This window comes from Etheostoma spectabile, chromosome 19 (genome assembly GCF_008692095.1).
Source record: "Etheostoma spectabile isolate EspeVRDwgs_2016 chromosome 19, UIUC_Espe_1.0, whole genome shotgun sequence".
NCBI classification, from domain to species: domain Eukaryota; kingdom Metazoa; phylum Chordata; class Actinopteri; order Perciformes; family Percidae; genus Etheostoma; species Etheostoma spectabile.
The window spans coordinates 9,632,230-9,655,311 of NC_045751.1; the positions used below are offsets into that span (position 1 = coordinate 9,632,230).

The 23,082-nt window shown below is 41.4% G+C and overlaps 1 protein-coding gene across 1 annotated transcript in view; it reads left to right on the top strand.

Annotated features, from left to right (window-relative positions):
• Positions 1-14,805: 14,805 nt before the first annotated feature.
• nhsl2 (NHS-like 2) overlaps positions 14,806-23,082 on the top strand; it is a 135,957-nt gene continuing 127,680 nt past the window's right edge. Inside the window, exon 1 of the mRNA XM_032499380.1 lies at positions 14,806-15,292. Coding sequence (XP_032355271.1) covers positions 14,992-15,292 — 301 coding nt within the window. The 5' untranslated portion in view covers positions 14,806-14,991. The remainder of the gene's footprint in view (positions 15,293-23,082) is intronic.

Genomic DNA, 23,082 nt, shown 5'->3' on the forward strand with positions numbered 1-23,082 from the left:
TTCTACCTCATTTTAGAGGGAAATATTTGTTTACTCCACTATATTCATCCGACAGCCTTTACATAAATGAAACTACCTGACAATACAAGCCTACTATGACCGCTGAAATGACACAGTTGAGTAAACATTTGATTTCCAGCTTCTAAGATGAGGATTTTTCTGCATTACGTGTAACAAGTACATTTAGAAATTGATACTAAAGTTACATTTTCTGTGCAGGACTCGTCTCTTAAGTAAAGCCAAGGATCTGAATGGCCTACGTCTTCCACCACTGGTAAATTGTATGGTGGTCACTGCAGGACTGCTAAAGCAAAAGATACATTTTTGCAGGTCTAAAACTCTAAGTCTGAGACTGAGAGATCATGTATGAAATTGCAATACCCAAAGTTATGAAAAATCTTCACATCAGGGTTCATGATTATTTTACAGTTACATCACTGAAAATACAGTGCATACGGAAAGTATTCTCAGCGCTTCACTTTTTCCACATTTTGGTACAGCTTTATTCCAAAATGGATTCAATTCATTTTCCCCTCTATTCTACAAGCAATACCCCATAATGACAAGATGAAAAGTTATTTTTAAATGTTTATTAAAAATAAAAATATGTACTTAAGTATTCACAGCCTTTGCTCAAGACTTTGATGTGGCATATTTGGCAGCAGCCTCAAGTCTTTTGGAATATGAAGCCTCAAGCTTGGCACACCTGTCATTGGCCAGTTTTGCCCATTCTTCTTTACAGAACTTCTCGAGTTCCACCAGGTTGGAGGGGGAGCGTCAGTGCACAGCCATGTTCAGGTCCCTCCAGAGATGTTCAATGGGATTCAAGTCTGGGCTCTGGCAGGGCCGCTCTAGGTCACTCACATAGCTGTCCTGAAGCCACAACTTGGATATCTTGGCTGTGTGCTTAGGACCAAGTGTCCTATTGAAAGTCTGAGGTCTGGAGCAGGTTCTCTTCCAGGATGTCTCTGTACATTGCTGCATTCATCTTACCCTCAATCCTGACTAGTCTCCCAGGTCCTGAACAACATCCCCACAGTACGATGCTACCCCCACCATGCTTCACTGTAGTGATGGTACTGGCCAGGTGATGAGCGGTGCCTGGTGTCCTCCAAACATAACGCTTGGCATTCGCGCCAAAGAGTCCGATCTCTGTCTCATCAGACCAGAGGATTTAGTTCCTCATGGTCTGCGAGTCTTTCAGAAAGTCTTGGCAAACTCCAGGCGAGCTGCCATGTGCCTTTTACTAAGGAGTGGCGTCTGTCTACCATACAGGCCTGATTGGTGGAGTGCTGCAGTAATGGTCGACCTTCTGGAAGGTTCTCCTCTCCACCCCGGAGCTCTGTCAGAGGTACCATTGAGTTATTATTGGTCACCTCTCTAACTAAAGCCCTTCTCCCCCGATCACTCAGTTTAGAGGGACGACCTGCTCTAGGAAGAGTCCTGGTGGTTCCAAACGTCTTATACTTACAGATGATGGAGGCCACTGTGCTCATTGGGACCTTTAAAGCAGCAGACATTGTTCTGTATCCTTCCCTAGATCTGTGTCTTTGAGGTCTACAGACAATTCCTTTGACTTCATGCTTGTTTTGTGGTCTGACACGCCCTGTTAATAGACATTATGTACATAGACAGGTGTGTGTACCTTTCTAAATCATGTCCAACCAACTGAATTTACCACAGTTTTGTGCTCTCAAGTATGATCAGTGGAAACAGAATGCACTGGAGCTCAATTTTGAGCTTGATCGCAAAGGCTGTAAATACTTAGGATCAAGGGATTTCTTAGTTTTTTAAAAATGTTTTAATACATTTACAAATATATCAAACTAAATAATAAAATCAAAATAAATTTATTCCATTATGGAAAAAGGCTGTAACATAAGAAAATGTTGAATAAGTGAGGCACTGTGAATACCTTCCGTATGCACTGTGTTCCCATCAGGGTCCAGGAAAAGATGACCACTTAACACTTCTATGGCCCACAAAGTTCGCTACCTCACTTTTAATATAACATGTCATTTTGTGTGGAAACTTGCCCCTAATGTAGATAAACCTTAATTTTAAAGGCACAGTTTTTTGCTTTGAAATGTAGTTTTCTTAAACATGATACACCTTTTTGGATTGGTCCTAAATGAGAAGAGAGGTCATGAATAAATTATATATTTTTGGGTTTGGGAAGACATGTGTACTCTTGTTTTTTTTAAATATTTTTGTTCTAAGTGACAAACCAAATGCATTGTATAAGTCTTGCTCTTTTAAATGAAATGCAGCAATTATTAACATAATTAATAACAGCCGAGTCCGGCTGTAGAATAGGTCTCTGATTCTGGAGGACAGTAAAGAAGATAAATATTCAGGTTCCTAGGTCGGGGCTAGTAACACAACAACTCAAACCTCCATCTTTCACCTGGAGGCAGTCCATCCTCCCTCCCATCTTTTATCTAATCCCTCCATCCTCTCCTCTCTTTCTGTCCCATCATGCACGCATCCATCTGTTTGTACTCTTTAATCCCTCCTGTCCCGCCTTTTGTCTTTCCTTTTCCAGGTCTCATCTTTGTACTCTTCTCCCCCCTTTCCTTCCCTTCCATCTCTGTTCCTTTTCTATTGTTTCCTTCCTTTTTTCTCCCTTTGCCCCATCCACTCCTACTTTCGCTCCCTTTCTTGTTTCTTTGATCTCTCCTCACTTCCCTCAATAGTTTACTTCTTTTCTTTCCACTCAATTATCTTTATCTCCTCATTTCTTCCCTTCCACCCTTCACCAGTTTTCATCTTTTTTTGAAACTATTCCTTCATAATTTAACCCCCTTCTTCATTTCTTCCTCTACTTCCTTCCTTTTATCGATTGCTTATCCTACTATCCTTCCTTAAGTATTTTTTATTAATTTCCTTTCCATCTCTGTCCTTCCTACCTCTACCTTTCTTTCCCCTCAGTTCCATTCATTCCTTTGTCTTTCCTGTCATCCTGCAGTTTTCTAGATCCCTCCTTACCTCATCCTCCATCACCTCCTTCCTTCCCCCCTCATTTTACCCTCTTCCTACCTTCCATCCTTTCCTAAATACTTTCAATCATTCATCCTCTCCCCATCCTTTGAATCTGTCCATCATTATTTTGCTTCCTTCCCAACAACCTCCTCCTTTTAACTGCCCTCACCTCTTTTCTAACTTACATTAAGTCCTACTCTCCTTCCTAAAGTAGTCTTTTTTTTTTGCTTTACTCCTCCTACCTCCCTATTTTTTTCACCTTCCATCCTTCCCTTTCATCCTTCCACTATCCTCCTTTGCATCAATCCCTGTCTAATCTTTTTCTGTAGTTCCTATTGTTTTTCTTTATATGCTTCTCTCTGACATCCTCATCAGAATTCTGCAAAATGTTTAAAAAAAAAGACATGTAAGAAAATTTAACACATCCCCAAAAGCATAAAAAAGAGAGGATTCCGCAGATTTTCATTTTGGATTATTGCTGAAAATTGTAAAAGAAAAGAATTCTACTTCCCTCCTGTCTCTCAATTTGTTCATGTCATTCCTCCATCCTTCTCGCCACATCCCCCTCTTCATCCCTCCATCTCTGTGTTCGGACTTCAGTACCAGTCCATATGGTGACTGCTGGGATACAGCCTGCTCTGCGCAGCAGAAACCTGGCCTGGCCCACGCCACCTTTGTGTGTGTGTGTGTGTGTGTGTGTATGTGTAAGTGTGTGTGTGTGTGTGGGAGAGAGAGAGAGATCCTGTTATGGTTCTCAGATTCACCTGTGTGTGATTGAGTGTGTGTGAGAGAAAGAGATACTGTTCTGGCCCTTAGATTCGTGCGTGTGCGAGTGCGTGTGTGTGAGAGAGAGAGAGAGAGAGATACTGTTCTGGCCCTTAGATTCACCTGTGTGTTGTGTGTGTGTGTGTGTGTGTGTGTGTGTGTGAGAGTGAGAGTGAGAGAGAGAGAGAGAGAGAGAGAGAGATACTGTTCTGGCCCTTAGATTCACGTGTGTGTGTGTGTGTGGTGTGTGTGTGTGTGTGTGTGTGTGTGTGTGTGTGTGTGTGTGTGTGTGTGTGTGTGTGTGTGTGTGTGTGGTGTGTGTGAGAGAGTGAGAGAGAGATACTGTTCTGGCCCTTAGATTCACGTGTGTGTGTGTGGAAGAGAAGAGAGAGAGAGAGAGAGAGAGATACTGTTCTGGCCCTTAGATTCACCTGTGAGTGTGCAAAAGATCAATGCTCCCCTTCCCCCCCCCTGTGACTTCAATTTCCAACCCTGCCTCTCCGAACATATGATTCATACCATAACAACACACACCATTTTTATAGGCCTGGGACCAGTTCCTACAAACAAATATGCGTACGCACGCACACACACACACACACACACACAAACGCACACGCACACACACACGCACATACACAGAGTCTTTGAACGTTTGAAAAATGAGACACGCCAGACGCATGCTTTGCTCTGGTCCTGCTCTGCGTCCCCTTGTGAGCAGAGCAACAATCACATTTGATTCAAACACATACGCGCAAACGCACGCACGCACGCACACAAACACACAAACACACACAGGCTTTGAAGTGCATTTGGCTAGATGTGAGAAGAGCAAAAGAAATGTGAGCTGCAGAGGAAAACATCCACTCAAAGAACAGAAAAGCAATGTGTTGAATTTTCTTCCAGAGGATTAGACACACTGACATTAAAACAACAGTCACTATAAATGTATCTACCCAATGCATTCATCCTGCACGCTGTAAAAGATATCCACCTGTTACTAACGCCACACAGGAGGTTTATTATCAGGGTGTATTTCACTGCGTCCACAATTAAAGACCGGAGAACGTCAATCTGGTCCGTCAATCTGATCCGGTCTCTCACAACTTCATCTTGTTCTTCAGGTTGATGCATATTACACGATAATACATCCTAAATATTAAACATGTTTTTAAATGTATGATTTGTAAAGGGGGGGGGGGGGTGTCGATCCGGGGTGGGGTTAAGATTGAATCAGCAGGCTGTGTGTGGCCAGTATCAAAGTAGAGATTTCAGAGGTCCGACATCCTTCCATCGGAGCCAAATATAACGTAAATATGATTGTTTAGATCTAAATAATATCTGGCCAACACATGCTTCAATAAAAATAAACTAAGACTTGCCAGATAAGATTAATGTATTTTATTTGTTGTTGCCTAAAACTGTTATTTCAGGAAGTTATGTTACATCTCATGAAGCTGCAGTCTCTTCCCGTCTATATGATTGATGATTAAAGATTACAGATGTTTCCTGTCTTTACAAGCTAACAACAGATTAGTGAATCAACAGTTTGAAACTATAGCTTGTAAGAATTTAAGAAGGACTGGCAATGGACACAGATCAAGCAACATTTTTTCTTCTCTTCATTAGATTGTTTCATTTGAAGGATTTTCGGAGGCCTGAAGAGGTCAAGGTATCCAATATTTCATAAGAAGGAATTCAATTAAAGAAGAGGCACAAAAATGTTGGTATCTTTGGTCTTATTTTGATCAGATTGGGACACTTGAGATTTATCTCGGGCAGCTCCGGTTGGTTGGTAACCGCTGAAATAAACTCATCACATACATGAGTCACTTTGGGTTAGAGCATCAGGAGGTGACACTAATGGGACTTACTGGTTAAAGGGATGAAGGCCTGCAGGAAAGTGGAAAAAGACTAAATATTAATAATAGTCAGAGGTGGTGAGAGAGAAGAAGGGAGTCAAAGTAATGGAGGTACATTTGGAGCGTGCGCCCTGCGCCGGAGAAAAATGAGCTGAGCTGCTGAAACAATGAACTCAGTCATCTGAGGTGGTAGTGGAGGAGGAGGAGGAGGAGAAGGATGGAGGGAGGACAGACAGCTGTTTCTAATCAATTGCTTCCATGTGATTGACTGACTGCCTGACTGACTTGCTGTCGGCTGATTGGCTCGTTGACAGCCGGGTTCACAGGCCGAAGGCGTGCTTTTGACACCCAGTTTAGGCCCTCTTGTTGATTCAACGACTAATTGACTTGAGTTGACATTTTGGCTGTCATGACAACTGATTGGCTAACTGACAACAATTGATACGATTAGTGGAACGCCTGGGTAGTCTCACATTGGCAGACCTTCCTCCACAGCGCCGCGGAGGAGGGTCTGCCTAGTCCACACAGCATTCCAGGATGGGAGAAAAACATGCTCTGGTTTTTTGGCATTTCTTTAACCCAATCACAATCATCTTACGGCGCCTCTGCAAAATAGCCACAGGAAGGAACTAGTTTTGGTGGACCATGTGTATGTTCAAAAGTTGTTTTAGTCGTTCAACAGAAAACTCAGATTGGACAGATAGTCCAGCTAGCTGTCTGGATTTACCCTGCGGATATCTAAGAAAAGGTTAACCATAGTCCTCATCAATCCACCGGAGTTGGACATAAAGAAAGAGGAAGGTGGCGGACATGGCGTTAATGAGAGATGTCCAGCAGATCTTCCGGCAGCACTGAAACAATCCCCTAAGTAAATCGTCGTGGATACAGACTAACACCTTGGTAACTAACTCCACATGATGATGTAATGTGGCCGCTCCCTTCCGCTTCTTCTCTCTTTTCTTCAGGCTGTTGCACATAACATTTCTGCTACACACACACACACCCACACCCACACACACACACGCAATCCCTCTCTTCTGTCTCTCATAGGATTTCATGTTGATGTTTTCAATTGTCTCAATAAAAGGCAGTTTATGTTCAAATTCCTTCTCTCTCTCTCTCTCTCTCTCTCTCTCTCTCACACTCTCACTCTCACTCTCTCTCCATCCCCCTCTTCAAAAGACAGACACAGGCTGCATGAACAAAAACATTTAGGTAGGCCAAGTTCACGTCTGGGAGGGGTTGCTAAAGGGGGCCCTGGGAGCGCTCTGAGGACCAGATGTGCTTTTCTTTGGGGATGGGGGAGGAGGGGGTACGTTCGCGAGCCTCGTCAAGAGGAACGGGGGAGTTTTCACAAGGCTCCGGAGAAAGTGGAGAGTCTTGCAAAGTGTTGCAAAGAAGTGCGCTGAAACTTCACCGTGCAGAAATTTCACCTCGAGCTGCAGGAGGACATCTGTGCAGCTGGAATAGAATCTATATCCTTTAGCTTTAGTTCACAAGGGAAGGGGCGATGGTTGTCACACAATTTAATTAAATGATTGCAAGAATGTATAAGTTTAAGAGATAGATATAAACCCCCAATAGGTTAAAAAATCTTGCATGAAGAGAATATATTTATTCCTTCATGTAGATAATAAGCTAATTAGCTGCACATGTAAAGCCTTAGTAGCTTGCTTTAGAGCAAATAGACACCTTCCTTATTTCAAAAAGGCTAAAAAATTATAAACTATAAGCTATAAACTCAGAATATAGGCCTACAGCTGCACAGCGCTTCCACATGTGGAGAAATAAAACATCCTTCCGTGTCTCACTATGATTGGTTAGTTATTTTTAGGAGGGGTTTGGAAAATAATGAAACAAAGAAGTGAGATGTGTCATTTTTGTAGAGATTTCAAGAAAATCTTAACTCCAGTGTCTGAGATATGTTAGGTGACAATAAACAACAACAAACAAATCATTAGATCGGTCCATATGTATGAAAACCAAAAAGGTGCACAATTTCCTCCTTAGTTGTAGCAGGAAAAGGTAAGGAGTACTGGGCTGATGGTAGCTTGTGTGTGAAGAGCGGAGTAACATAACTAGAAGAATATAGCAGCGATACAACACACGGAAAAGCCTTTTGACTTTGATGGACGTCCTTATTTATTTGAACCCGAGAATACAGACAAAGAACTCGACTCACAAGAGTTGGAAAGAACCACACAGAGCGGTGCAACAGGCACATGAAGCAGCTGCCCCAAGCACGAGCTACAGCTAGCCTTCAGTAACGTTATTACTGTGCATGCCACATGCATATTTATCCCGTTTCCATGTAGTTACATAGTTACAGATATGGTCATAACCACTACAGTGCTCAATTACCTATTTTTGAAGAGAAAATAAACTACAATTTGTCAAGATCAAGATCAAGATAACTTTATTGTCCCCTGAGGGAAATTTGTCTTGGGCATCAGTACTACATTACACAAGGAATGGAGGACACCCACTAAGGGACACACCTAAGGGAGCTACCACACAGATCGACACTGCCAAGCCTCCTACTCACCAACACCAGATCAATCACACACAAAATGGATGAGCTGCAAATACACACGGAACGGCTGCGTTACGATTTTCACAAAAGCCTTAACACACTTATCAATAGCAGCTAGCAGCTAGCAGCTAACCGGGCAAGCTACCCACCGGCAAGATCAAGACAGGGTAGGTGAATTAAAACAATGTCTGAGTTGAAAACACATCTTCCTGTCACCTAAGGGCCCTGGTCATGTTGCACAGACATATTAATTGCATTATGTGTCTGTTAAGAGGCACAAACGCACCCTAAAACTTGCCCTGTTAACCTCCGGTTTAGCTCAGTGGAAGCTTGTACACGTAGCTGCGGGTACTCCGTGTTGCCTGCACCGATTCAGGTCGGGGTTTTTTCAATTGAAAGTACTCGCATCTATAGTGAACAAGATTAACATACAAATTGGCCGGAATTCTCCTTTAATAATAAATGGCATGCATGGACACAGAAACATTAGGGTGAAATGTCTTCACAACACCACTTGGAGACATATCAAAACAATTATAACATTAATCAGAGTAAGTATTAAATTCCTCGAATCTCATTTTTGGAATTAAACTCTTAATTCATGCGTCATCCCTCAGGAGAGGAAGTGAACAGAGGACAGATTGTAAGATTTATAGTAGAGGATGTGAGCAGCTGGCTGAGCAAAACAGTTGTGAAGCAAGGAGGAATAAAACGGCTCCAGAGAGGGAGGAGAGGGCGTCTCCATCCTTCTCCTGTCCCGGGGGGGGGGACACACAGTTTTGGGCCCGAGAAGCTCCTATAGAGACGTGATGTCTTAAAGAGACACTCTGACCACTTCTGTTGGTGGTAGCTTTTCTTCCCTGCACACTAGTTGTCACTTTGTGGGGAGGAAGAAGAATCCACTCTGAGAAGTTAGACATGTTGGTTAACCAGAAAGCTTTGGCTCGAAACAAGGGTGTGTTCAGGGACTACACAGAAAGCAGGAAAAAAGGAACCTCCCTTTAAAAAAAATGTAGTGAAATCTAATCATAACCTTGTGACTGTGTTACGCATTGAATGTGTGGTCTTTCTGAAAATTATGCATCAGATGAGGAATGAAATTTAGCAAAAAAACAAGTTAAGCAACTGGTTTGTTACCTGCTCATACACTGTAACAAATTTCTGTAATTTCTACAGCTAAATTTTACAGTAACTTCTTGTTTTGTCATTTTACAATGTTTAGCTGTATATTGCAATGCATTATGGGTGAAAACACTATTACAGTAGTTGACAGCTTTTTTCCATAATAAATTACAGGCATACTTGCGCTTGACTGTAAATGATGCAGTACAGGTACAGTTATTTACCGTTGAATGCGTTGCACGAGGCAGTTGCTTTACACAAGACCATTTGATGGCGGATTGCAGAGGAGCCACATTGCCACTCCACTCAGCCACAATACGTAAGTATACTATTATGAATAGCCTACATAATTAAATTGTGGTTTAACTTGTTAATGCTGGTTGAAATAACCTAAGCTGACCGTGTTTCAGTCTAGTGCAGGCCCCACAATAAAGTTAACTCATAGCTAGCTAACATTAGCTGGAGACTTTTCAGAAGGAATTTTGAACAAGCAATCCAAGGCGAAGCAGTTTAATGCTAAGGTTAAGGAAAGTATAGTGGGTGTAATGTTGGCGTTAACGGTTAACCCTTTTTATATTTATTTCAACTAACTAAGCGTAGTAGTCTGTGTTGTAACGTCAATGTTAACGTCACGCAGGCATGCAGCAGAAGTAGCTAACGCTACCGGACGGTCAGGCGCCACGGAGTCGGGTCTTTGGTAAGTAACGTTAGCCTAATGTCACAGTGTTTTATTTAGCTTTATTTGACTGTCTGACTGTACATTTCTTCACCGTTATAGCTTACACTAGCAAACTGAAGTCAACGTTAGTGGAAAAAAAAGCTAGCTAGCTTAACCGTATGCATTAGCCACATCGCCTCAGATCAGGCTGCAGACGGCCCATTAACGTTGATACAAAGTCCCAATAGTTAGAAAAAAATTGCCCTATTGAATCGAAAGCCCATCATTAATATATTGTTCGATTTAACAGGTAAGGTATAATTATAATAACGTTTGACTTTGCACGACCCTGAAATAGACCTTTTAATTTCGGTTGATATTTAACTTTAACAACTCTTCTATGAACTAAGTTAGAGTCCGACATTACGCGTGCTCCGTTCAAAACATTCATCATTATTGTTAATGATAGCTGTGTGAAAAAAGCTTGGCTATTTTCTAAGGGGACCTTTGACCTCTTACTAAAGAAATTTGAATGAAACGGATGTGAGGCACCCACGAGTCTTCCCTTAACAGACATGCCACTTTTGGATAATCCCAGATGCAGTTTGTCAGCAGTGCACATGTGTTATTTTCACCTGTAATAAAAGGTGTATTTAAATATTTCAGCAGAGTGGGTATCCAAACAGCCTTGGGGTGCATGAATTTAGTCCTAACTAGACACTGAGACTGTTGTGGACTCTTAAATGTGTGATGAATTCTTAAATCTTGTCAAACGTTTTTGGCAACAAGGAAATAATTCATTTTCTATAGTGTATCTCAAGTCTTGGTGGCTCAATGTTGTATTTTGGTGGTAACTTGACAATCTTTTTATCAATAATTGAGTGGTCATAATGGCTAATTTAACATCAAATTTGTGTAAGAATTATATCAACCCAAACATAGCTGTAACAATTTATTATTTACAGAAAAACGCCACGGAAATATATGATGGCCATGTGGGTGTATAAGTGCTATACACTCTCAATAGGCGCCTAAACACACTGCTTATTACAGATGTTATAATGTTATATTCCAACATACACGTGTGTTTTTTCAACTTTTGTATTGTTTAGACCTAGCTAACGGGGAGGAAACCTCCTAAAGTGAGAACCATCGCTGCACAGTGATCAACAACATACATGGCTGAAGAAGCTTTTCAGTAAAAACATTAATGCGATTATGCCTGAATTTGTATAATGTTCGGTGGCATTATAAATGTGACAGTTTGGGTGTGGTAGTGAAGCACTAGTCTTCAGGGTGTTTATATAATTAATGGCACATAAATGGTTAGTTAATTAAAGCTGTGTGTGTTTCTGTTTTGGTGTTTCTTTGTTTTTATGTTTAGGTTGAATTTCTCACAGCAACCGTTTGGATGCTGAGCATTGGGGGTCCGGTGGTTGTTCCTCCACATCCTAACTTCGTGGTGATTGGCAGCTTTGATTTCGAGCTACTACATCTTTAATCTGGTGTACCCGAGCAAGCATCTTGCACAACTAAAATTCATTCAAAGGTAACTATGTGCTTGTGAATTAGTATTCGAATGCAGTTGATCATTATTTTGTAGAGTTAGTTATTATGAGTAACAGATTTTATTTTGCTTCAAGTGTACTTACAGTACATCCCTTAAATGATTTTTTAGTTTATAAAAAGGGTAAGTTAGCAGTTATTACCTAAATGCTTAAATCATTGCAGAACCAATTCATTTTATACTAATGGCATTCATTCTGAGAGCTGTTAAACTGTTTTGTTGTTTTTCAAACATTGACAATAAATCTATTTGATTATACATTTGTGAAAAGTAGTTCTGCATTGAGGAAACTGAGCGTTTAGGCGAATAAACTACAACTTGTTCTTTTTTATCTATTGCATTCACAAGAAATCCTAGATGAAGTTCATTTTACAGTTACGCATGATTTTCTATGCCCACCCTGCCACAACCTTCCCCACTATGGCTCAAAGCAAACATACAAAAAAGGATCTTTATGCATACACCCCGCATGCATGTACACAATATACACACCCACATACAGATTTGCACAGCCGGATTGTATTTTGCATCTTGTAGAGCATTTAAGGCACTTTTTCATGAAGTTTATTAGCATGTGATTTGTGATTTCCGATGCTTCATCGGACTGAACCCTTCAAGTGGAACCAACAAAAGTGTTGAGCCAAAACGTGAGAACATACAGGAGAAAGAGAGGAACTGCATTAACCCTCGCGTCTCCTCTCTACTCAGCGGAGGTAGGGGAGAGGTAGACGTCAACAAATGACAAAAGCAACACAGATGGTTCCCCAAAATGCTCTCCAAGATTCAGTTCACCAATTAAACACGGAGCACACCGAACAGACTTGATCACCGACCCTCGCCGGACTGTCAGGTTGATTATCGGGTTGGTTCTATCATGGTCATGATGAGCTCTTAAGAAAAATAGAAGTTACCTTCTGAAACATTCAGTATTGTTACACTGTGTTGAATTTTAATAATAAAATGTCATGATTTTGCATCTCTGACTCTGGTTTTATTTTACAGTTGAAGAGAATCTAATGCAATTGTTTTTGAATTAAAAGCAAGCTTGGTCTTATTTAAAACACTTTACAACAGGCATCAGCAAAGCTGCGAATGTAAAAAACTAAAGTAACTGTATACATTTTTTTACAGCAATGTTATTGTATTGTGGAATATTTACATCTTTTTGCTGGATACTTGAGTTGCCAGCAAAAAGCTGTAAATATTTCACAATACAATATGTTGTTGTAAAAACAATTAACAACATATTGTATTGTGAAGTATTTACAGCTATTACCTGGCAACTAGAGTTGCCAGGTAATAGCTGTAATTTGAATAGAATACAAGAAAATGTTGTAAACTAAATTACAATAAAATATTGTTTTCCTATAAAAAACAAAACATTGCTGTAATTTATGTACAACAAAAACCTGTAAAAGAAATACTGTCTTATACTGTAATTATTTTTACAGTTATTAACAGTAACTAACAGTAATTTTACAAGATTTTGCTGGCAACTTTTTTGCCAGGTGTTTACTGTAAAATCACAGTCAAATTCGTTACAGTGTAGGCGGACTGGCAGACTGTGCACTCGTGGACCCATTTGGGCGGCTGGAAAAAAGAACAATGTGGCAACACTGGCGTTTCACCGTAGTTTGACAAAAATATGTAAGACTGTACGGCTGCAGCCTGGAGCCTCCCATCTGGTGCCGTTGTTCTTCTACTTTTCAAAATAACATCTCGATTCTGGTCCGCTATGTCTTCGCACTTTGGGGTTTAAATGTGTAGTAATATGTTTTAAATGTGTAAGTGTTTCCATTTTATTGTAAGATGGTTTATTTGGAGGTTTTCTGAATTTTCCAGTGTGTGTATTATTTCATTATGAAAGCCTGTAAGTGTGCCTCATGCTGCTGGTGCCAAAATATCACGTGAGCCTGGTTTTTGCCTGATTATAAAGGAAATAATGTCCCCGTCTGAAGTTAGGCCGGTGAGGGACGAGTGGGCTCAGATTTATCTTGCGACCCTTAGGAAGGAGGCCAACCCTTAGGTTGGGAACCACTGCATGAAACAGTGGTACTTTTACTTGTAGTGGAGTGCATTTACAAAAGCTTTCTTTCTTTCTTTCTTAGTTAAATATGGTTTATGAGGTTCTTCCATTGCAAATACCGATATGACACATCATGAAGACATGGCAACGATATTGACTTTAGGTACTGTATGTCATACATGAACAGCTGTTGATTAATCAACAACAGAAATAAGTTAAAAGAATGAGACTAAACAGGGCCAAAAGTATGTGGACACCCGAGCGGGTGGCTGCTGGACTTGTTGGACTGCTGCTTTAACAGCCTCCGCACAAAACTACACTATAGGCTATCACACACACACACACACACACACACACACACAGAGGTTTGGGTTATCATGTGAACTGTCACTGTTGCAAGTTCGCGCAGTGGTGCATGACGGAAAGAGTTGATCCATCCCCAGCCTCACTCCATCTTCTTCTTTTTTCTCCTCCTCTTCACATCTTCCTACTCTTCCTCCATCTCTTCTTCTTCTTCTTCTTCTTCTTCTTCTTCTTCTTCTTCTTCTTCTTCTTCCCTTTGGACAGGTTTTGTTCTCGGGAAGCACCGGACTGTTGCGCCCCGTGTCTCCAGGTCAAGCCGGACAGAATAAGATCTGATGCAGAGTTATTTAGCTTCGAAATAAAAGCGTGAATAGAGAAAAAAATTAAGTTGCTCTGAGCAACAACATAACTCATAACATTTATATTAAAATGATTCAGTAGTGTTTAAAAATGATGCAATTGCTTCTAAATGAATGATGCAAGAAAAGGCTGTATAAAGATGTTTCCAGAAGTGCAATATCAGGACATCTGCATAAATACATTTAATATAGATCTTTACATTTAGAAAAAAAGATATCTATATCTATTAGAGAAAAGTAGCCTAAATCCAATCTTTTTTTTTCATTAGACTTAGACTTCCCTTTATAAATCCTTTTGGGATGACTCCCACAAGGAAATTGAAAAGGCTAGTATTTGTTGTTATAGGGTAGGTTAATGTAATTAAAGTTTCATGATCTTTTGCTATAGCCTTTTAAACTCTCTATATGGAAATATACTGTTTACAATGAAGGTAAATTGATTAACAAAACTAATCCTCAAATCCATTTTGGCGATTGTTTGGATTCAACAAAAATTAACCTATCCGGGCTTTGATTTTGAAAGGTTAATCCGGATGTGTTGTGTGTTACACTCTGGCTGATTTGATACCAATTTTCCCAGCAGCTGAGTCTCTCCTCTCCACAGTGTAAAAAAAAGAAAAGAGAAAGCTCACTCGCAGTCAAAAACTATGAAGGCGCACGACGCGCCACTCGCTCCAAGCCTCTCCAACCGCGGCGGAGTTTTTCCTCCCGGAGGACCCGTAGCATGCGTCTGTGCGCCAACCGGAGGGAGAAGGACCACAGGAATATAACTTGATCTGCGGAGTTTGGTGTATTTTTTTTCGGGGGAGTAATCATGCCTTTTTGCAAACGGACCATACTTCCGAAAGATGTGTGCAAGCCCGACGGCCGGAGGCTGCAGGAGGCGCGTCCGCGGCACCAAGCGGAGATATTCGGGGACTTGGCGGACGTGTGCGGCTTCACCTTGTGCTCGGTGCTCCGGCAGCTCTCGGATCTGTCCCGGCACTCGGTGAGCATCCTGGAGGACCTGGAGGGAGAGCTGGTGTCCGTGTGCCAGCGGTCCGGCGCGCTGGAGGGCAGAGTGGTCCGGCTGCAGAGGCACGTCGCCGAGCTGCTCAGCAAGCCTCCGCCGAGAAGTAAGAGGAAATAAAAAAATACGCACACGCACACACACACACACACACACACACACACACACACACACACACACACACACACACACACACACACACACACACACACACACACACACACACACACACACACACACACACACACCTGGAGTCACTTTACACATGGTGCAGCTGCAGGAGGACAGTTAAAGCAGCTTGTTTGGTCCGGCGGAGTCAAAGTCAGTGGAGTGTCAAACTTTCTACTATCAGCCTGACATTCCTGTTTCTCTGGAGAAATGACTGGTTTTGTTTTTTGAGAGTTTTGTTCATGAGTCACCATGGCTGCACGCAGCGAGCGGTCACTGCGCACGGTCCATGGTGAGATTTATTCAGGGTGGGTGTAAGTGAGAGGTTTATTATTGGAGGGTTTTGTTATTGTCAGCTGGCGGAGATGTGTCCTGCGTTCAGTTACTGCAGGCATTATTAGGACTTTACTCATTGACGCTTTAAAAAAAAAAAAAAAGGAACCGGACCACTGATTAAATTCTGCTGAAAAAAAGTTGGGAATTTTATATAAAAAACGTGAATTAAATATCAATGCGTGGCGTTCAAGGGTTTGCAGAGCATGTGCGCATGTCAATAAGTTATGTGGGCCAAGAATAAGGTATTCGTGAGGTTTCTGTTTTGGAGTTTCAGACTTTTTTTTCGGGGACAGGAAGGATTAGCAAAGTCTTTTTCTGATGAGTTAACATGTTGTGGCAGTTGCTTTCTGTGGCTGTGGTTCATGGATGTGCAGGTTAACAAGATGCTCCTGAAGGCAGCACGTTGTGGGTGTAGAGAGTGGAATGTGGAAGCAGAGATATTTTGGAGTCCTGTCCGTCTACCTGTCACTTTGTCCCCCACTGTCACCTCCTTCTCTGACCTGTTGACATTATCACACCGTTTTTAGAGTTAGAGAAAATTGTTGCAGGTCAAAGCATCTGAGTCCGGATTCAAGATGATGCTCACATCAAATCCCCCCCCCCCTTCCATCCCTCCTCTGCTGAAAAATGTATTTTGCTTTTTGTTAATTCATTTGGATTTTTAAGTTTGAATGATGTTTGTGCAGGGGTTGACACTAGAAGTCTGTTTTCACACCAATCTGCTGAAGAGGAAAGGTTTCTCTGTGCTTGCTTTAAATCTCAGTTCAAGACATAATATAAGACAAATATTTGGTGTCCGGCTGTAAAACATTTGAATTGAACAAGCAAAATTCATAGTGTCCTGATTTTTTTTTTTTTAATAAGGGAGGAGTAGTACATTTTGTAACAAAGTAATTTCACCAAAACTCGCAAATTAGTAGTATTAGTAGTGTTTTTATGTGATGTCAGGAGAAGTGATGTTCATTTCATACAGTGCAATATTTAATACATTAACCTTTCCATTACTGTGCAATATTTATTTACTTAATATTAGTACTTAATCATTTCATTCCATCACTGTGCAATATTATTTATTGAGTGTTAACACTTACCTATGCTTATTCAAGCTGATTTATATATGTATACTTGACAGTCACTACACTTTATATCTTTGACTTTATATTTTTGATATTTTATACTGTTATATTTTATACTGTTATATTCTTATATTTTTTTGTGTCAACACTGCAAAGGGATTGCTTTAATCTCGTTGCACAAGTACCGTGTACTTGTGTATAATGACAATAAAGGCATTCTATTCTATTCTATTCTAAGATCTCAAGTTTGAAAACTTTCTGCTGATACAAATTTTTAGGGACAGTTAATTTTGCATCCCTTAGTCATTTTGGGCTTGTTTTGCGTGTACTTGTAGTCATTTTGCATCTGTAAAAGTCTTGCATCTGTTTTTAGTCATTTAGCATCTTTTTGTGGCTGTTTTGCATTTTTTTCTTTGCAGTTCTTCTGTGTGCCTGTTGTTTTTTTGGGTCGCTTTGTTGTCATGTTGGGTTGTTTGTAGTCCTTATGTGTATATTTTCATTCATTTTATCATTTTTTGTATGTCTGTGGTCATTTAGCATCGCTCAGTGATCATTTTGTGACATTTTATGAGTCAGGTCCCCTGACCCATGGGCCCCTGGGCCTGTGCCCAGTAGGTCCCGTTCAGTAATCCATCCATGCTGATTTTGGGGTAAGACATAACTTTTGGTTTTTAGAGACTGTGTAGTCATGTATTGTCATTTTAAACTTACAGATTTTCATGATTTACACTCGTCAACTTGATCATATTTTGTGACTGCTTTGACGCATATGAATGAGCTATTTTCATATTTTGTTTGTATTCAAACCTAACTGCCTGTTGTGGGACAAATTAAGTATTTAGAATTAAATTCAGATGTCAGAGCACAGGCCTAGAGTAGTAGAATTTGAGGTGTTATTGTATACTTTCTCTTCACATGAGGCGTTTCTGCTGCGTTTTTTTAGTCGTCCATCTCAGAGTTTTTAAGGGTCTTATCCAGAAACCTCCGCTCCATCAGAAGCTTGTGGTCTCTCTGACAGCCAGTCTGAATGGATGCTTGGTGGAGGCTGGTCGTTTGGTTTCAGACGTGTGGCTGTCTGTGCGCAGGTCACAGCGCGGTCAACAGTAGAGTCGTTGTTTCAAGGAGCCTGGAAAGATCTCACCCGAACAATCAAGAGTCTAAAATGGTCCTGTGATACATTATATCAGCTGAAAAGACAATACAAGTCAACACTATTCAATAGTATATCAATTCCAGTGATGCTTCTTTCCATCTCTCTGTCTTGTTTTAGAGTGGACTTGTCCTTTAATTCCACACTTACCTGGGTGCTTTTATCAAAAAGTATGAGCACATATTCTGTAGCTGAGTTGGGACACATCCTCCTCCACCTGACACCAGTTCAGGTGATGCAGCCCAGATGCATGATGGGAGATTTTCACCATGGCTGCCAACCTGTTTTAACTCTGCAAACTTAGCAAGAAAACTTATAGCAGGCAAATGTCTCCTTTGTTTGCGTTGCAGTTTTAGAGTGAGCGAATGAACAAGGTTGAGCCGACTGTGAACAAAAGTTTATGAGGCCTTCAGCGATGTGTGTTGTGTGTGTGTGTGTGTGTGTGTGTGTGTGTGTGTGTGTGTGAGTGTGTGAGAGTGTGTGTGTGTGTGTGTGTGTATACAGTCTGATAGGAGAGAAAGTCCCTCCAAACACAGACCAGATGTAGAGCTGGATTGAGGAGCGGAAGAAAGATAAAACAAATGTAGCTCGTTTTTTAGTTTACTTTACCGGGAGGAACTCACCCGTGTGTGTGTGGTGTGTGTGTGTGTGTGTGTGTGTGTGTGTGTGTGTGTGTGTGTGTGTGTGTGTGTGTGTGTGTGTGTGTGTGTGTGTGTGTGTGTGTTGTGTGTGTGTGTGTGTGTGTGTGTGTGTATTTATGTGGATGTGTTCATGTATGAGATGCAAACATCCTTACCCTTCTTCTCTCTCCTTTCTAAATTCTGTGTGGGTTCTAAATGTATCACTAACATGTGGGAAGAAGCACAAGGCTAAACAATCAATAAAGCCATCCATGGTCTCATCATCATCCTCTCTCTCTCTCTCTCTCTCTCTCTCTCTCTCTCTCTCTCGCCTTCTACTATCTCGGCCAAGATGAAAAACATTGATCTAACTTTCACTAGAAGAATACCAAGGTATAAAGATTTGGGTCTTTCTTCCGTTTGGAAGGACTTATTGGACTTTAACTTATCATTGCAATAACGTAGCGTAGCTGTCCTCAGTTTACAGGTTGGCGGACGGTCTGTACGATTTGATGGTAAATGTGAAATGTTCGAGTCACGCACGTCTCATCAGAAACAAGGAAATGAATTAGGCAACGTACGTCAACCCGTCCTCCCTCCCGCTTAATCAGTGACTCTCGGAGTCACATTCTGACGCAAAGTCTGGCACGTGGGACTGCTGTGATTGGTTGAAGTTGCTGGGAAACTCTGGTGATTGGTCAGATTTGCGAGTCGCACTGAATCCACGGTGATTGGTTGAATTTGCGTCAATTGTTGTGATTGCGTCGTCGCGAAATCCTTGAGGGACTGATATCTTTCCCCTCTGATAGTGAGAAGCAGTTCTGAAGGTTTCACCACACGTTTATTTTTTAAAGATTATTTTTGGGTTTTTTAATGCATTTTTATTAGACAGAACAGATAGACGCGCAAGGGGACATGCAGCAAGGATTCATGTTTGTCATTTGTGAAAGAATAAACAACATTCTGTTACTAGGAGGATAGAAGAGATAAGAGAAAACACCACCAGACACCAACAAATAAAGTCAAAAAATACCTTTAAAATGCACGTTGGCTTGTTTTTTTCTTTTTACTATTTTTGTATTAAAGTGTGATCAGAAGATCCCAATTTCCAAAATTAAAATCATAAAATATATGCAGTAGAGGACCTTCTAAAATCCTAATTTTCTTACTTTGTCTTCTTCTTTGGTGCCAAGCAATAGCTGTGAATCAAACAGTGTGGACAGTTCCCTTTGCAAGAGGTGAAAAAAAATCACATTCTTTTCCCTCATTCGTGGATGTGAGCTTTCCCTCCTGACATTCCCCCCCTCCACCTGCCAAAAACAAAACAAAAAACCTCGGCCAGAGTTGCATAAGGCCGCGCTGAAACACATGTTCCAGGCTTGGATGAGGGGATTTTTCCACCCCGAGTTTAGAGTTTGTCCAAGAGTCGGATCTCCTGAGCTGCTCCCAGGGCCTCGGCACGGTGAAACGCCGGAGGGATTGGAGCTGGTTTCCTTCACTGATACAGAGGAAGTCTCTCTTGGGGTTTGATAGCACCAGTGTGCATAGCTGTGTGTCAGTTTCCACTGGAAGCTGTCACTCAGAAGGGGCTGAACTTGAGGAGTTTGTCCTCTGCAACACCTCTGTAGCTTTCTGGTTCTCAGGCTGGCCTTGTTTCTTGCTGTTTTCTGTTGGCTGCCCTTGACCCCGGCGCAGGGCAGGAGTATCCCAAGTATGTAAGTGGGAACCAAAGTTTTGTGTTTTCTTTTTGTGCCTTTTCCCAGTTTAAGTCTATGGGAAACCACAGTCTTTCTTTGACCTAAAACTGATTTTAAAAGCTCATTTTGCTGAAGTTTGTTGTTCTCTGCTCTGGACTGACGATCCCAGTTGAGGCCACGCTTCAAAAGCTGCTCCTTTTGGTTTAAAATGATAAGCATATTTCACTGCTGGACCAAATCAGTGAAATCACAGCAGGTGTTTTTTCCCTCCCTCGGCTGTGAAAGACAACGCACCTGCTATGACATCATCAACTGGGGTGTGGCCTGAAGTGCAACATGCTTCAGTTTCAGAAAGCAGTGCGATCCTTTTCTGCTTTAATATTGCCCGCACAAACATGTGACAACATCCGCATTATTCAATGCTTCAATCACCCAAATCACAATATAGTTGCATTGAATTGAGTTGCACTGTGGGTAATGTAGGCACCAGGTTTTGACAGGGATGTGTAGAATGAAAAAGAATATATTTCTGGTCCTGCTGCATTGATTCGGATCCCTCTTTAAGTTATATAAGTGCAATAATACATCTCTGAAGTGAAGTTGTGGCGGCTTTTTCTCCCATTTTACCCAAATTTTAGGCAAACTAGTTTTAGTTTTAGGGATTTTTTTTTGCTTTTAATGTGGAATTAGTGAGTTACATCGTAAAGTACATACTTCTAGCTGGTGCAACAGAAATATACTGATCTGTTTCCTCCTTCCTAGTAAAATGCAGGGAATGTTTCACTCTAAACTTCTTCCAAATCCTGTTATGAAAATCAAATGGTTGATTGAGTAAAAGGCTTTGACTCCCTTCTTTTTTTCTTACTAATTCCCCTCCCCTCCTCTCTCTTTCTCTGTCCTCCCTCGTTCCCACGGTTGGACATCAACCTCATGACTCAGTATGCCTCCCTGTTGGCCCCACTGTAAGTTCCCCTTCTTCATTTCTTACTTCTTTTCCTTTCCTCCCCTTTCTCCTCCAACACTTCTCAGTACACGTCTGACGAGCAGGATGAGCATGACATGCAGGAGGCAGAAAAACCATCTAACCGCTTCAGAAACTTGTTTTTTACAGACACATTCTGGTTCTGACCCGACAAAACGGTGCCTTCAGTGGCAATGGATGACTTTGGACATCTAAGCTTTCATTTTAGGAGATGTTCTATAATCTCACTGGGTTTTATTGCACACTCAGGACTTTCATTCAACAACTTTTCAGTGTCAAAATATTCCCTTCTTCTTCTCCCCCTCCTCCCCCAACATCTCTCTTCCTACAGGCAGTGACTCACAGGTCAGCAGCACCAGCATCACGCCATCGCTCCAGCATGCTGCTGGAAAAAATACTTTTATCTTTCCAATAATCTGATTTAGGTTTTTAGTTAAAGGGAACGCTATTCAGTTTTCTCGTGATGTAACAAACTGCTTGACGGCACTGCACACGTACAGGAACCGGCTAACTCTTGGCGTTCTGAAAACGCTGGTCTGATTTTTTTTACTTGTGTCTGAGTCCTTGCTCGGTCAGTCTGCTGTTTCCTCTTTCTCTGTTCCTCCGACAATGCTTTCCTAGCTTTCTGCTTCTTTTTTGCCGGCTCAGCCACAACGATAGTGTGAAAAACTCCATCGCTGCGTTGTTCTTATAGCTAGCCGGTTCCTGTGAGGTTGAAATTTGTTACATCGCGAGACGTGATATCACGCTATACTTCGTGGGTTTTCCGCTCTCAGGCGCTAGGGGGGGGCGGGGGGGGGGGGGATGGGGGAGCCAGACGACCACCATTCAACCTAAAAAAAGTCATATAACCATTTCAATGACCTCGAAGCTGTTCAGTTAAGGTAAATGAAGCTAAAAAAGCTGCCTAGTTCCCTTTTTAAATTCAACATTCAGAGCTCCCCAGAAGTAAATCTCATTTGAAAAGTAAACACTGTTGTTCAAACAATTAAAACAAGGAGGCTGTGGATGTTCAGTATTTCCCTGTTCATGCTGAAGAGATCTGAACCAGGAAAAGATATTTTCCCTCTACGTTCACTTACATGTTGCTCCTCCATATTGCCCGATAAATCACTACCAAGTTTGGATAAAGATACAACTTCCTGTACTGGTCGTAAAAGCAGCGGATGCCCATTTACCTGAATATCTGTGAACTTTTAGTAAATCCTTATAGCAGGGGTCTTCAACAGGGGGTCCGCGACCCCTAGGGGGTCCGCGGAGGTACTGCATGGGGGTCGCGAAAGTTTTGGTTGATTAGACTTTTTTTTATTCCCCCCCCCCCCCCTGCAATTTTTTCCACTAATTGAAATGTCTTTAAATACACATTGACATGAATTCAACACACTGTAGTAAACAGATAAATGGAGGCAGAAGATGTCTTTCAGTCATCAATGCACATATGGCACTATAGGACCAGTTTGATATAACACAATGTTATACAATATATATAATTAGGGGGTCCCCGCTGCATCTCGCCATCAGTTTGGGGGTCCTTGGCCTGGAAAACGTTGAAGACCCCTGTCTTATAGCTCTATTCTGGACTGCTTGGTTGTAGGACTATAAACATGTATAGTAGCCTATAAGTGTAGTATAGTGTAGGAGTATAGGTGTAGTGCAAATTGGTGTTTGTCAGTCAAAATATGAAAAGGTTTGAAAATGACATAATGCCTAAACTGTCAGAATGAAGTGCAGAGGAGCGTCTGTCCCAACAGTCCGAAATGTTTCCTCTCTCTCATCACAGTCCCATAGGGTAGATCGGACAGAGTCTTTTTAATTCCCAGAAAGTCAGTAAAATAGATCACCGTGTGTGTGTGTGTGTGTGTGTGTG